General features: G+C 40.6%; 1 protein-coding gene across 1 annotated transcript in view; it reads right to left on the reverse strand.

Annotated features, from left to right (window-relative positions):
• The window catches only part of il1rl1 (interleukin 1 receptor-like 1), a 12,513-nt gene extending 524 nt beyond the window's left edge, over window positions 1-11,989 (reverse strand). The window contains exons 1-12 of the mRNA XM_076111685.1: window positions 11,831-11,989; window positions 9,439-9,502; window positions 8,153-8,396; window positions 7,876-8,065; window positions 7,447-7,597; window positions 4,855-4,920; window positions 4,092-4,218; window positions 3,538-3,686; window positions 3,295-3,432; window positions 1,816-1,980; window positions 1,221-1,360; window positions 1-707 (exon numbers count right to left, since the gene is read on the reverse strand). The exon at window positions 1-707 is cut by the window's left edge and continues 524 nt beyond it. Coding sequence (XP_075967800.1) covers window positions 459-707; window positions 1,221-1,360; window positions 1,816-1,980; window positions 3,295-3,432; window positions 3,538-3,686; window positions 4,092-4,218; window positions 4,855-4,920; window positions 7,447-7,597; window positions 7,876-8,065; window positions 8,153-8,396; window positions 9,439-9,499 — 1,680 coding nt within the window. The 5' untranslated portion in view covers window positions 9,500-9,502; window positions 11,831-11,989 and the 3' untranslated portion in view covers window positions 1-458. The remainder of the gene's footprint in view (window positions 708-1,220; window positions 1,361-1,815; window positions 1,981-3,294; window positions 3,433-3,537; window positions 3,687-4,091; window positions 4,219-4,854; window positions 4,921-7,446; window positions 7,598-7,875; window positions 8,066-8,152; window positions 8,397-9,438; window positions 9,503-11,830) is intronic.
• Window positions 11,990-13,756: the final 1,767 nt, after the last annotated feature.

Here is a 13,756-nt window from a genome sequence, read left to right on the forward strand (position 1 = left end):
ACAGAATATAAATAAAGTCTACATTCAGTCGCAGGTCCTGCATCTCTACCGGTCCTGCATCTCTAAAGGTCCTGCATCTCTAAAGGTCCTGCATCTCTAAAGGTCCTGCATCTCTAAAGGTCCTGCACCTCTAAAGGTCTGCACCTCTAAAGGTCTGCATCTCTAAAGGTCCTGGGATCAGCGGTCATGAAATGAATGATACCAACAGGTGACCTATTACAGCCCTGCTTATATATCTTTAAAAGAAAATCTCTTTTGCCAGATGTTTGATGGAGCAGACACATACTTCTTCCATTAGTTAGGATTATTTTATATTTTCTTACACTTTCTTTAACCAAGAGTAAATAAATGACTATATTAGCATAATTTAAAAAGTAACTGGAGCATCTGGACCCTTTTTATTGTACATGCTACATATCTGTCATTCCAGAAAAAGTCAGAGTAAATCCACCAGGGCTTCAAATAATAGCCGACTGTGGACGTTGTTTAGCAGGTGTGGCCGGCATCAGGTATCTGACTCTCTTCCAGAAGCGGGAGTTCCAGGCGGCGGCGCCCCGCGAGTCCTCGTACCACCTGATGGGGGCGCTCTTGAGAATCAGGTGCTGCAGGCCGGCGGGAAGGTGTGCGTATCCTTGTGGGCCCTCGTCCCCCAGCTGGATCAGAATCACACTCATCTCTCTCTGCAGCAACGCGTGGTGGAGCCCCACCTGGAAAATGATTAGGACATTTATGTTCTGACTCCTGGACGTTTTAGTTGGATGAATATTCTCCCTGGAGAAGTTGCAACAATTCGTTTTCGGGGATAATTGTTTGATTATACTTTTAAATGATCTCTAATGTTATTTCATCTTGACCACAAGAGTTTAAGCGCGTTTCACAACTTGTGGGTTAACTGCTAGACACAACCAGATGAGTGAATGTTGACTTTTGGATTCCCACGGGACAAGAACCGCGTTCTTGGTTGTATACATATAGCTACAAACAGTGTGTGAGAACAGCCAGTATTTCAGTTTTTTAATTATCCTTTTTTGGGCTTTTTGATGTTATTTGATAGTTGAAGTGATAGTCAGCAAAAGGCCGTGTGTCTGATTCCCAGGACTCCACCCCGGTATTTATCACTTTTATGTACAAAGTGTTAAAGGGAACTTAACTTTAGTTCAAAACTGCCACACTCTGCAGACAAACTCAGATGTAATGACTTCCTGCTCAAAGACTCCTACCTGCCAGTCAAACCCTCCTATGAGGGGGTTTTGGGGTGAGATGGGATGCTGGTCTGAGCTCTCTGACTCTGAATCCGGGGTGAGGATGACCATCAGCCTCCTGCTCTGCTTCATGCGGTCCTCCACCAGCTCCAGACGGTCTGTGGGGTCACACAAAATCCTGATGTTTGAAAAGAACCCCAGGGTGCAGTGAAGTGTGAAGGACCCTCTCAAAGAGGTTCAACATGTCGGCTCGTTGAGTTAGCTGCTTATTATTTCATCACATCTTTTGGCCGTTTAAGTCGTGTAAATGACTAAAAGCACCATCGAAAGCAAATTTCAAAAAAAGAGAAGAAGAAGAAGACAGAAATGCTAGGAGAGAGAGAATAAAATGACATCATCGTGTCAAATAAATTGTACTTCAAAACAATTTGGAGAAAATAAAAGAAGTAGTGATGTATATGTAGAGATATGAGCGACGCAAAGGAAAGTAAAGCAAAATCCTACAGAGTAAGTGAGCCTCTATGGGATAATGGTATAAGCTTCCAGTGGTTTTATCCGTATTTGTGTCCATAAATAAATTTAAAAAAACAATAAAAACACATTAAATGACGACCTTCTCCGGGTATGTCGTCCCTCCCATGGATGAAGAGTCGATATCCGCACTTCTCCTCGAGGACGGAGGGCAAGACCTTAGCGACGAACTGACAGAGCGCGTCCTCGGTGACCTTGTCCACGCTCTGCATTTGGTAGACCACGTAGGCGTCGAACATCCTCCCGTCTAACAAACACAGACAAAGTCACGGAAGCTGTCAAGATTTGTTGTTATTTGATCATTATGACGCTGTCACCACGCCTTTTATAAATGTGGGTGTGGGGTAAAGAGTTCCTGGAAAAACACTGCGATCGGTGAAACTACTCTGGTCTCACAAAGGCTGAAATAAACTTCAGCTGTTTGTGATTCTTATGTGTCCCATCCAGCTCTCGTGAGGCGGTGGTCAACACAGCAAAGGAAAAAATGATGTCATGGTTTCAAAATATAATTCCTCCCCTGGTTACACAATCCGTCTGACTCGCGGTCACCCAGGCTACGGTAATTCACGATCGGAGTGTGCAAACTGAGGTCACCAGGGTGAGAGAAGAGTAAAGCGGTCAGATTAAAAGAGCGCATTCTGGTGATGGGAAGTTCATTGACTTCATTATTTATTCTCCTGATAGAAAGAAAGGACCTCAAACATTCCCAAACATATCCTCTAAGTTGTGCAGCCCTCCATGCAATATGAAACAAGGTCGGACATGCAGGTATCTCTGCATGTTTGCTTTTGTGCAGAGAAGGAGAAGTACGGTGGCCCGGAGAGCTCAACGCACTGCAAATCAAGAAAACATGCAAACGGACACGTTTCTTAATTTTCTGTTTTCAACCGTAGAGAAGCCTGTTCCTGCCACATTACATATTTATTGCCTATACAGGCGGCAACTTCCAGGTTATGAAAAGTGAAGTCAAAGCTTCATGTGTTAAAGCTGCATTCTCTCTAGTGTCCACCAGGTGGCGACTCCTCTGGTTGTATAGAAGTCTATGAGAAAATGACTCTACTTCTCTCTTGATTTATTACCTCAGTAAACATTGTAAACATGAGTTTATGGTCTCAATCTCTAGTTTCAAGTCTTCAATACAGCATGATGTTCATTTAGTACATTATGGTCCATTTAGAGTCAAACAGACCATGTCAACACCACTCTCATGTCTCTCATGTGCATTAAAAGGAGTTCTCTATCAACTTAGCATTGCACTAAATTTTAGAGTTTCACATTGTCAAAATTGATGCAGCTCACGTCTTTTTTTATTTCACACATTCTACTTCCTTGTCCAAACCTTCAGTCTACATTACCCACAATGCTGCAGTTTGGTTGGGGACTCGGATGTGCTAAAATAGCCTCGAGCCGCTAGCCTCATGCGGCAAGTACATTTTTTTAAACTTGTAGTCCTCAGCCCTGATTCTCTATCAGACTTTACGATAGTACTCCCTAAGACCTGTTAACAGACTTTAATGTGCAATATCGGCGCATTGCCGATAAACAAAGAGATGTTCCTTACCTTTATCACAACGGCTGAGTGGGAAGCAGGGTCTGAAGAAGAGAGCGAGGTCGATGGCGAAGCACTTGACCAGCACGGCGGCGAACACACAGAAAAACAACACACACACTCCTCCAACGACCAGCGGGATGATCGACTCTGGAAAACAAATGTTTGTGTCAATGACTTATTTCAATGAACAAGTAATGCCTGTGAGGCCAAAGTCTGATGTAGTCATTACTCGTCCATGATCCCGACACTGACCTCTCGGCTTCAGAGTCAAAGTGACATTCCGCAGTGTGTACATGCCAACGCCTCTGCAGACAAATTTAGAGTTGAAATCCTGAGCAGACACTTTGTCAATGGTCAGGACCGCAGTGGAGATGGTGTCCTTCGCAGGGCTCTGACTGACTCTGACAAAGAGAAATAAAAATGAAGTGACTCACTGCAGCCAACCAGAGCAAGGAAATGCACGAAAAACTACATTTCATAGCTGCGGTTTCAGTCATGCTGGTGGATGTGGGGATAATAACATTAATCAGGCTTCAACATCTCAACAAATACTGGATTGGAAATTCGTTTAATACTTTGGTTGGCTAAATACCCGCAAAACTGATATCATTCCAATCAGCCTCAGCTGTACTTTGTTTAGTGCTAATTAGCTAATGTTAGCATGCTAACACGATAAACAAAGATGTTAAACATTACCTGCTGACTAAATAAATAGATATTATTATTATAGATAGAATGTACAAGTGATAGAGGTCACATTTTGTATGTTGAGTCCTTTATTTAGTTGTGTTTTTAGTGATGCTCACGGTTTCATGGTTTCATAGTATCCGGCGATCTGGTCGGGAGAAACGCCGTCAATGTGCCAGCTAGCTTGGCAGTTAGCTTCCACATCAGTCCCACAGAAAACGGAGCAGCTCAGCTTGATCCCAACGCCTGGTGGAAAGATCACGTTCTTATTTTACAAATTCATATTTCTGGGTGAGCAGGATTGAAAAGCAAGATTATTTTTATTAACTGGACAAATTCGGAAGTGAGTTTTCCAAATCTTTATGCGTATAACCTTAAGGTATTATACAACATTTCAATGTTTATGTTGAAATAAAGACTAAAAATGAAATCAACTGTTGTTTTTTAATCTAGACACCTTTTCAACTGCAAATCACCAAAATCATTTTTATATCAGACTACGAGGTTACACAAGGTCTAATGTACGTTTTATTATCTCATCTTAAGTTGTTCCTACGCACGTTCTGTCTGCAGATAAATATATATACTCCAATATTTATTGTATAATATACAGTAACATTCCAGTCCCATGGAAAGATTTACAGATGACTACAAACTCTAAGTCCAGGTATGTACCTCTCTGGAATTATCAAGTTTCTTAACTCTTAAAGGATCTCTATTGGCTAGTTAATCAAGTAGCAACAATTCTTCTTCGATTCAACAAAAATACAGCACAATTCAACCGATTGACTGAAAAGCAACACAACTACAACAATCAATAAGTCGTAGGTAAGGTGTAAGTGTTTCAGTCGATACAGGGGCTGTGGTTTCTTGCTTTCCTACCTTCCTCAGCTAACTGCTCCTTGTTGGCTGGAGAGATGATCTCTACGTCTCGGTGAACACTTGGTTCTGCGAAAACAAGACCCAGCAATGAGATTTGATCAGCTGTTGTTTGTGAAATGTTGCATGCAGGCTGTTTTTCCAACACTAGAGTTTACTTTGTAGAGAACATTGGTCGTTTGTTGTAAAATCCACACAGACTACATGTTGCAGTGAAATGTGTAGCAGGCAAGAAATGGATTCATGTTCATTCTTCGTGTTGGACATGAACGAACAATCTTCAACACTGAATCCTTAAACTGGAATCCAATCTTTGTGGATTCGTCCCTGAGTGTAAAACTAAGTTCAACTGAAAACCATTTTAAATGACCACATTGGTTGTATTGTGTACCAACCGGTCCGGAAAAATGTTGGCATTGTACGTTTCTTCAACTGATTACTTTGACTTTCGACCTTTCTGATCCAAGAAATGTTTTATGAATATGTTTCATATCAGCCTTGTATCACGCTTGCAGAAATGCACAATGCCAAATAAGTGGTTAGGTTTAGGCAACAAAAGGCGGTTTGTCTAAAAATGATAACAAAACAACATAAACGCAACAATGCAACGCAACCACGTAACGCAACAACGTAACGCAACAATGTGACGAAACAACATGAAGTCACAACTTTATCGAACAGAGTAACCATAACTGACTTTCTTACGTTATGTATGGACTGCCAGTGCATGCACTAGTGGATCTTTGACTGCGAACCTTCAAACTTAAGTGACTACAGGGCCTCTAGAATTTATCACTGAACAAAATCAGTAGCTTTTAGCAGTGGAGCTCCTGTTCAGTGGCGACTGAGTTCATCACGTGGTGACCGTCGTTCATAACCGACTGCTGAGCTTTTAACTCGATAAACAACTTGTTAAGCCTTGTTTTGTAGTAAACTGAACGTGACAGTTCAAACCAGCACAAGACTGAACGTTCAGTTTGGATGAACGGCATCAGCGATGAACCAGTTAAAAATATCTGAACAAAACTATTCAAATAAGCAAATATTTCTATTTCTAGGCCTAAAAGATAAAAACATAGCATAGCACTGCACATTGTGCATTGAGTTGATTTAAAGTAGATACTTTGTAGAAAAGATGTAGAGTTCAAAAAGCAGATTCAACATTCAAAGCTTTATTGTTATACACACAGAGACACACTCCACAATACACTTTTTTGAGGCTGCGGTCTCCTTAGATTTCCATCTATACACACTAAACTAGTTCAAAAAAAGAAAGGTGGGGATGACTTAGCAAAAATATTTAAATAAATAAAATGCGTAAAACGTATATAAAGTACAGTTTAATTAGGCAACAGATGCAAATTGTAGTGCAAATTCCAGCGTGATTTGTGTTTGCAGCAGTCGTATGAGTTTGTGCAGTACATTTAAATATGTAATACAATACTTCAGAGGTACAATATGAAAGAGGCACTCCACTGATTTTATACATGAAGTTCAGTTGACCCCTCAGGTCTCTATATGGCTCCAGAAAGCCCCCCAATTTAAACAAAACAGTTTGGTGTAGCCCTTCAACTACATGTTGAGGTAAGCAGCGCATGTCTTGTGATATGACAGCAGTGGTTTAAACAAGTTTATATGTATTATGTATGTGTGTGTGTACTTAGAGAGTTGAGGGTGGGTCAGTATCTGAGGGTCTTGTTTGAGGTCTTATGTTCTGCAGAGATGGAAAGATCGTCTTCATGGATTTCTTGCTCTCAGTGATGAATCACACAGAGTTTTTCCACTTTGCCTTTTCTTAACTAGCAGTGTGTTGCAAATGGAGGACGTGAGGTTCAGCAATTAAAATTCAAATAAATTACAGTCAGCGGTAGGCCTACATTTAATTCACTTTTTACAACCAACAAGTTAGATGGATATTCTTACCTCTAATTGAACAGTGCATACGTAAAGAGAAACAGATCAGATATTCATTTTGGGATGGTCACCGTTGACAAATGTTGACTGTATCAACTATGTAGCATCAACCAAACTTATTAGCCAAAAGATTCTTTGTTGATGACTGTGCAGTTTACTTGGAAATTTAGTTTTGAGCATATTTCAAAATTGCAAAAACATTATTGAAATACATCTTCATTGTCTGATGAATTGACAGTTAAGTTTACCACTAAGCCAGTAAGTTTACATTTACCTTTATAAGGGTGCTGCAGTCATTTGAGATCTTCCTGCTAACTATGCTAACAGGGGACTCTATGCTAACAGGGGACTCTATGCTAACAGGGGACTCTATGCTAACGGTTTAGCCTATTGTGAGAAAATGAAAATGTGCAACAGCACTAAAGCTAAATGTGTGGCTCAGTCATCAGATTCTACTTGTCTGTATGTTTGGAGAATATATACTGCTGTCAATTAACATATTGGCCATCACAATGAAACTTTTTAAACTCCTGCACGTTCACCTTGTTGTTCTGTATTATGTTAGTGTTCTGTATAGGTGGAAGATTTAGTCGCCACAGTGGGATGAAAATCCATCAGGAAACACTTAGATGATGTAAATCATCAGTAATAGTACATAAAAAACAGAAAATGCTCGCTCACCTAAATGTTTCAGCCTCCTGGAGGCCGACGAGGTGTACTCCATGCCGTTGTGCGTCCAGGTACAAATGCACGTGTAGATGCCCTCGTGAGCCTTGGTAGCATTTTTGATCCACAGGTCTTTTTCGTGTCGGCCTTCAAGGGGTTTGGAGTCCTGCAGGAGGGGCCGCAAACGTACGGTAATTTGAAGAGGGAAACAAAGAAGGAATCAAATAAAGTCACATGGAAGGAATTTGGAAACAGGACATAAGAAGGACGTGGTCCACAAAAAACAAAACCAATAGATTGCATTTCGTGACTTTTTCACAAACTGCCATGATACTGGGCTACTTAATTTAACAAGTTAATTTCTGTTAAACTAAATCACAATACTTAAGTTTCCAGGTTTAAACCTGACCACCATCACACCAGTGTGACTGTAATCACTCGTACCTTGTTCCAGCTGAAGTTTCCATTCAACGTTTCACAAAAGTGGCCGATCAGGGATGGACATGGGACCTTCTTGCTCTCGTCAGAGTTCTTTATTTCTTCATAGAGGAGTTTGCTGTCAAACTTATGGCTTTTTTTGAAAACCCTAAAGGTTACATAATGGTTGTAACACTCTCCTGATGAGCTGTCTTCCCTGGAAAAAAAGAAGTGATTACAATCAGAGATCGTATCAACAGATTATCTCAGTGAGGAGAATGTATTTCAGAGAAAGTATCCTGACCGAGCGGTGTAAGAGCCAGAGTCCGTAAGGAGGGGGTTCAAGAGGAAGAGCGCTCCACCGTGGTGATGGACGTCCTCATTCTCGTCGCTGGTGATATTCTCAATCTCATTGTCGTTATTATTTCTGAACCAGGTGAACTTTTCATCCAGATTCTCCATATCAGAGAGTACAAAGTAAAACGCCTCCCCTTCACAAAGGTTGTACGACTCCGGGGTACTGTTGAAACATCGGCGCTCGGCTGACTCTGAACATGTGGGGAGAAGATGACAGAGATAATGGTGATGAAGATGACAGTAAACGGCATGGTGTTTATTCATGGTTATGTAAATGTGCAGGTAGACAGAGCCTGCAAGTATTACAGGCTTGAAATGCTGCAGTGTAGAACAACAACAAAACGATAGAATCAGATGCAAAGAGAAAAGATTTTTACTCTTTTTAAACAGACTTTTGCATCAGTTCTTATGGAAGATAGATTAAAACCTTGTTAACACACACACACACACACACACACACACACACACACACACACACACACACACACACACACACACACACACACACACACAGGTACTGTGCATTTATGCTTGTTACATGCATAGTGTCTTTTTAAAATAAACGTACTTTTACTCAGTTTTTAGGTTTACTTACGCAACAAACCTACTCGGTTTGGTTAAAATAATGTTACGTAAAATACTTATACTTGTTACATAACAAAACTACAGTAAAACAGGTCAAAATACTACCTTTAATCACCTTTTTTGACTTTCTCTGTATTTTAAACAATCTGATCTCACTGGGAGGAATTTAAATAGCACAACATGTCAGATATTATCGCGTCTTATTGAACACCAACAGCAACAAAACCACACAGTTTCATTTATGAAATACACGACGGTTGGGCTTAGAGTAAGTATGGAAACATGCATTTACATTGCAGACTACATGGTATACACATTACACACAAAAAGCAAACATAGTTATTATGTAAAAAATGATTGTTGATTTGGTCAGAATAACAACGGCTTGATACAGACAGGATAAAGTCCATTATACTCTGAATATAGTGACTGTTATAGAACTATATATAAATATAGATCTCTTCAAGAATGTAGTGCATTCGTGCCACTACACTCCATTAATGTAAGTTTCAGTGGTCCATTTAAGAGGGAGCTTCCTCTACATGTGCAGCGTCAGCACTATGAGGGTGTAGCCTGGACCTGTGGGTCCATGGGGATCAGCTAACAGATCCATTAATGCACTCCTCTCCATCATCATGCATGCCCTACCTGCACATTCAGATGTAGTCATCACCGTGAAGATGAGGAGGAGAAGTCGGGAGGTATCCATTGTCTAAAAGAGAGAGAGAGAGAGAGAGAGAGAGAGAGAGAGAGAGAGAGAGAGAGAGAGACAGAGAGAGAGAGAGAGAGAGAGAGAGAGAGAGAGAGAGAGAGAGAGAGAGAGAGAGAGAGAGAGAGAGAGACAGAGAGAGAGACAGAGAGAGAGAGAGAGAGAGAGAGAGAGAACACTTAAAGTTAAACCTCGTGTTTTTTTGCTTCTAGTTGAATAATTAACACGATACATATTCATGCACTTTTTAGTCCTGCAGGAACCCTCTTCCTCTTCCACACACGATACCATCATGGCAGTTTCGAAATAAGTCGAGTAGGAAATTCTTTTTAGAGGTTGCGCGGGGCGGATGTTGAAGGGACTGGAAGGCAGCAGGAAGTGAGATTAGATTGCGTGGTACTTTGTCCTTTTTCATGTTAAAAGATGACATGCACATGTTTGTTTAAGTTACATGGAATATACAGTCCGCCATGTTTCTACAGAAGCCCAGAATGGACAAACCCAGTGCTGGACTATTGACATTAATATAACTGTGCTGCACCATAAATACAACAATACCTTTGGCTCAGTCTCACTGCATCTTGTTTTAATGCCTAAATGGGATAACTAATACAATTACAGTTAATACGAATAGCAAGTTTAGAATCTGATTCAATACAATGTAATAATTATTTATTGTATATAGCCCAATACCACAAATTTGCCTCAGAGGTTTTAACAATGTGTACAGTATGGGACACTCTCTGTCCTCGGACCCTCACATCCGAAGAGGGGAAACAGAGCGATCCCTCTCCCAGGATGGACAGAAGTGCAATAGCTGTCCTGAATACAGAGTGAACCACATAACTGTGTAAGTGAAAAAACATGTTGTATGAGTCACAAATTAGTCAATTAGCGGCAACAAGCATGCAGCAGCAGTTTGCACGCATTGGAAAATGTGGTGCTCTCAAACAGTGTCTGGGATCTTATCTCGCTCACAGCAAGTTCCTCTCCTGATAAGAATGAACAACTGCAGGTTACACAACCCTGGCCATACGAGTTCCCGCAAAGACATCAGCAACTTTGAACAACCGTTTCATTTGAAGGCTTTAAGAAACACTTAACTGGAAACGATTAAGTGACGTCTGTTTGAGAAAGCAGCGGCCTAAGTGCACATCCCGCATCCTTCAGTCAACCCATGTCTCCATCTAAACTACGTTTCATCTAAACTACATTCTCAACTACGTTTAGAGGGGGAATGCTGTTCCTCCCAGATAAAGACTGCAGTTTGAGACACAAAGTTAATGTTACAAACAACGTAACAAAACAAAAACTACAAAACTACTTTGTTATTTTCAGGCAACAAAATAATTGAGTTCCCAGCTGTCTTTGGGGTGAACGTCCTGTGTAAGGCAGTTCACGTTGCAGTTTTGTTGGTTTTTAGCTCTGTTGTGGTCTTTGGCTGCTCAACTTTGTTCACCAGCTAACTGTTAACTCTGCTGATCAGTTAGTGTTCAGTGAGTTTCTTCTCCAAAGCTGCCTTCTGCTGCTCGAAACAGGGTTGATGAGAGCAGAGAAAACCAAATCAATGAGCTGAAAGAGGCTAAAAAGCTCAGACCCCTTTCACATTAGTCATCGCCTGTTAAAATAAAGATATTGATTAGCACACACCGTGCTGTGTTTAATTCTTGTTTAACCTTTATTTAATAACCTCATTGAATCTCATTTCCAAGTGGCTCCTGATGGCAGAGCTTCAAAACACAAATAACAGACTTAAAAAACAAAACTGCAAAAAGATAAAACCAACAAAAAAGCATTTAAATAAAGAAAATCACACAAAAGAGACGACAGAATTAAAACAAACCATCAACCAAAAGTCATTCAGTGCTGAAAAAAATCCTTAATCTTGTTTTTAAAATCTTGCATTTTTATAAAGTAATAAACAAACAAGATGATGGTCCATAAAAACAAATATAACTAACATGCAAATCATTACACAAATAACCAAACATATCCTCCTTTGTATGTTTTATACATAACAGAAATACATTGATGTAATGTTGAATCCGTTATGGTTATTCATATATGAAGCCACTGTTAATATGAGACTTGAGACTTCCAACATTTTGCCTTTAAGAAAGAACGAATGGATTTAAAATACATCATATGAAAAAACAAACTGATTAGGAAATGGTAATAAAAAAGCATTGATTAAATACAGTGAAGTTCAGTCCTCGTGAACAGTTAACAGCATGCTCACTAGACCGTAAATACAAAAACACCCTGTAGTTTTACAGTTCAATGCCGTTTGAAATAAACATGGAGGACACAAATTAAAACCGCTTTGCTTACCTCGTGAAAGTGTGTGCTGACAGCTGGATGGTGTCTCCTTCTGCTCTACCTGCTTTATATCCTCTCTGCTCTTCACTGAACTCTGCAGATCGAGTGAGCAGCAGAGAAAGGAAATCACACACACACCTACACACACTCACACACACTCATTCAACATTCTCCCTCCCTTCTCCCACTTATCTCCCTCACACACACACGTCACTGGAAAATCCCAAGAAATATCCTGTTTTCAGTGACAGCAGTTTCTAATTCATCATACCGAGCAAACACAGTAAATGACGTGTGTGTTTACTGTCGGACTATCTGACGTGCCAACTGTGGCCATAGTGACTTTACTCAAAGCTAGGCTTGTCTCCCCTCTTTTGCATGGGACATAATAAATATTTACATAATATCTCAGCAGACAGCTTGTGTCAGAGCATCATGTGAGGTACACTTAACAGAACAAGACACTGCTGGTACGGTGTATGTGTTTTCCACATGATGACGAAACTGTCGCGCTGTGTTGTTCCCCAAGGCAACAACCGAATCAACAATCGCCTTTAATCAGCAACGCGCTTCCTACTAACTGACTCGAGTGGCATGTTTGCTTCGAGCAAAAGTTGTTGAGTGTTACGAGGTATAATTACAAGTCTGAAGAGCAAGAAAGTCCACGAAAAGCGAGTGGAGGGGTGGGGGATGGGTCAAGGAGACCGCTGTTTGTGTCCTGCTGTATAAAACCGACTTAGTTGTGCTTGTTATGTAACTTTAGACGTTTTCCTCTTTGTTGAGGCAAAACATTCTGGCCCCGAACACCAACACACTTTACACGAACCATTTATCATCGGACATCCGTCGTCATGATCTTCCCACCAGACTAGACGTCGTTGTAGTCAATCGAGACCTCTCTAATCCTGACAACCTCCACACCCGCACACACACACGCGTAAGAAGAATTCAAATGAATTAGAGAGCCAATGTGAAATCAGTTTTGAGAGCATGTGCATGGCAGCTCATTTTCAGTGCAACATGATTCTGAGCTGTCCTGAATGTGAACACCCTGTGCACACATTTAGACTATGCTGCTGTAGGAATTAGGGTTTTAATTGGACAAATCTGCCCCTCGTCTTTTATGTTTAATCCAGTGCCAATGCAGGAAGGAGTGTAAGGGATTCTCTTGCAGTGAGTCCAACTTTCACGGACCAAAGTTCCAATAACATCACATAAGTTAGAATTAACGCTCCTCTTTTATTTTGAGTGTAACCACAATTGTTTTTGATGCTTGAACCTAACTCTACCAGTTTGTCATAATCACAAACTGTCCCTAACCTCAACCAAACCGTACAGCAGTTGCCATTGGCATAATTTCAAAGGTGAGGGTTTTAAAAACGATACGGGAAGTGACATATCTGGACTGAGGAGGAGTGACGTAGAGACGCCGTATACGTCTCTGGTAGAGACCTGTCAATCACCGTGTAGCCCCGCCCTAAAGCATCCCCTGCTTTATGGTCTGTGTGACTCTAAATGGACCATAATGTACTAAATGAACATCATGCTGTATTGAAGAAGACTTGAAACTAGAGATTGAGACCATAAACTCATGTTTACAATGTTTACTGAGGTAATAAATCAAGAGAGAAGTAGAGTCATTTTCTCATAGACTTCTATACAACCAGAGGAGTCGCCCCCTGGTGGACACTAGAGAGAATGCAGGTTTAACACATGAAGCATTTGATTACATTTTCAGAACCGGAGGTTACTGTGTGTGTAAAGGACTTAAACCTACCCATCTACCACTCGTCTCATCAAGTGGGTTTACCTCACAGTTCTAATTAAAGTTTAGTCTTAATTCATTCTTAATCTAATTAAGGCTACAGCAAAATGTAAGACAATGGTTTGTTTCCATCTTTATTGCAGCAATAAAGGTCCTGTTGCTGTTCGAACCCA

The sequence above is a fragment of the Anarhichas minor genome, unplaced genomic scaffold, assembly GCF_050575085.1.
Source record: "Anarhichas minor isolate MPS153535 unplaced genomic scaffold, ASM5057508v1 ptg000004l, whole genome shotgun sequence".
Classification (NCBI taxonomy): domain Eukaryota; kingdom Metazoa; phylum Chordata; class Actinopteri; order Perciformes; family Anarhichadidae; genus Anarhichas; species Anarhichas minor.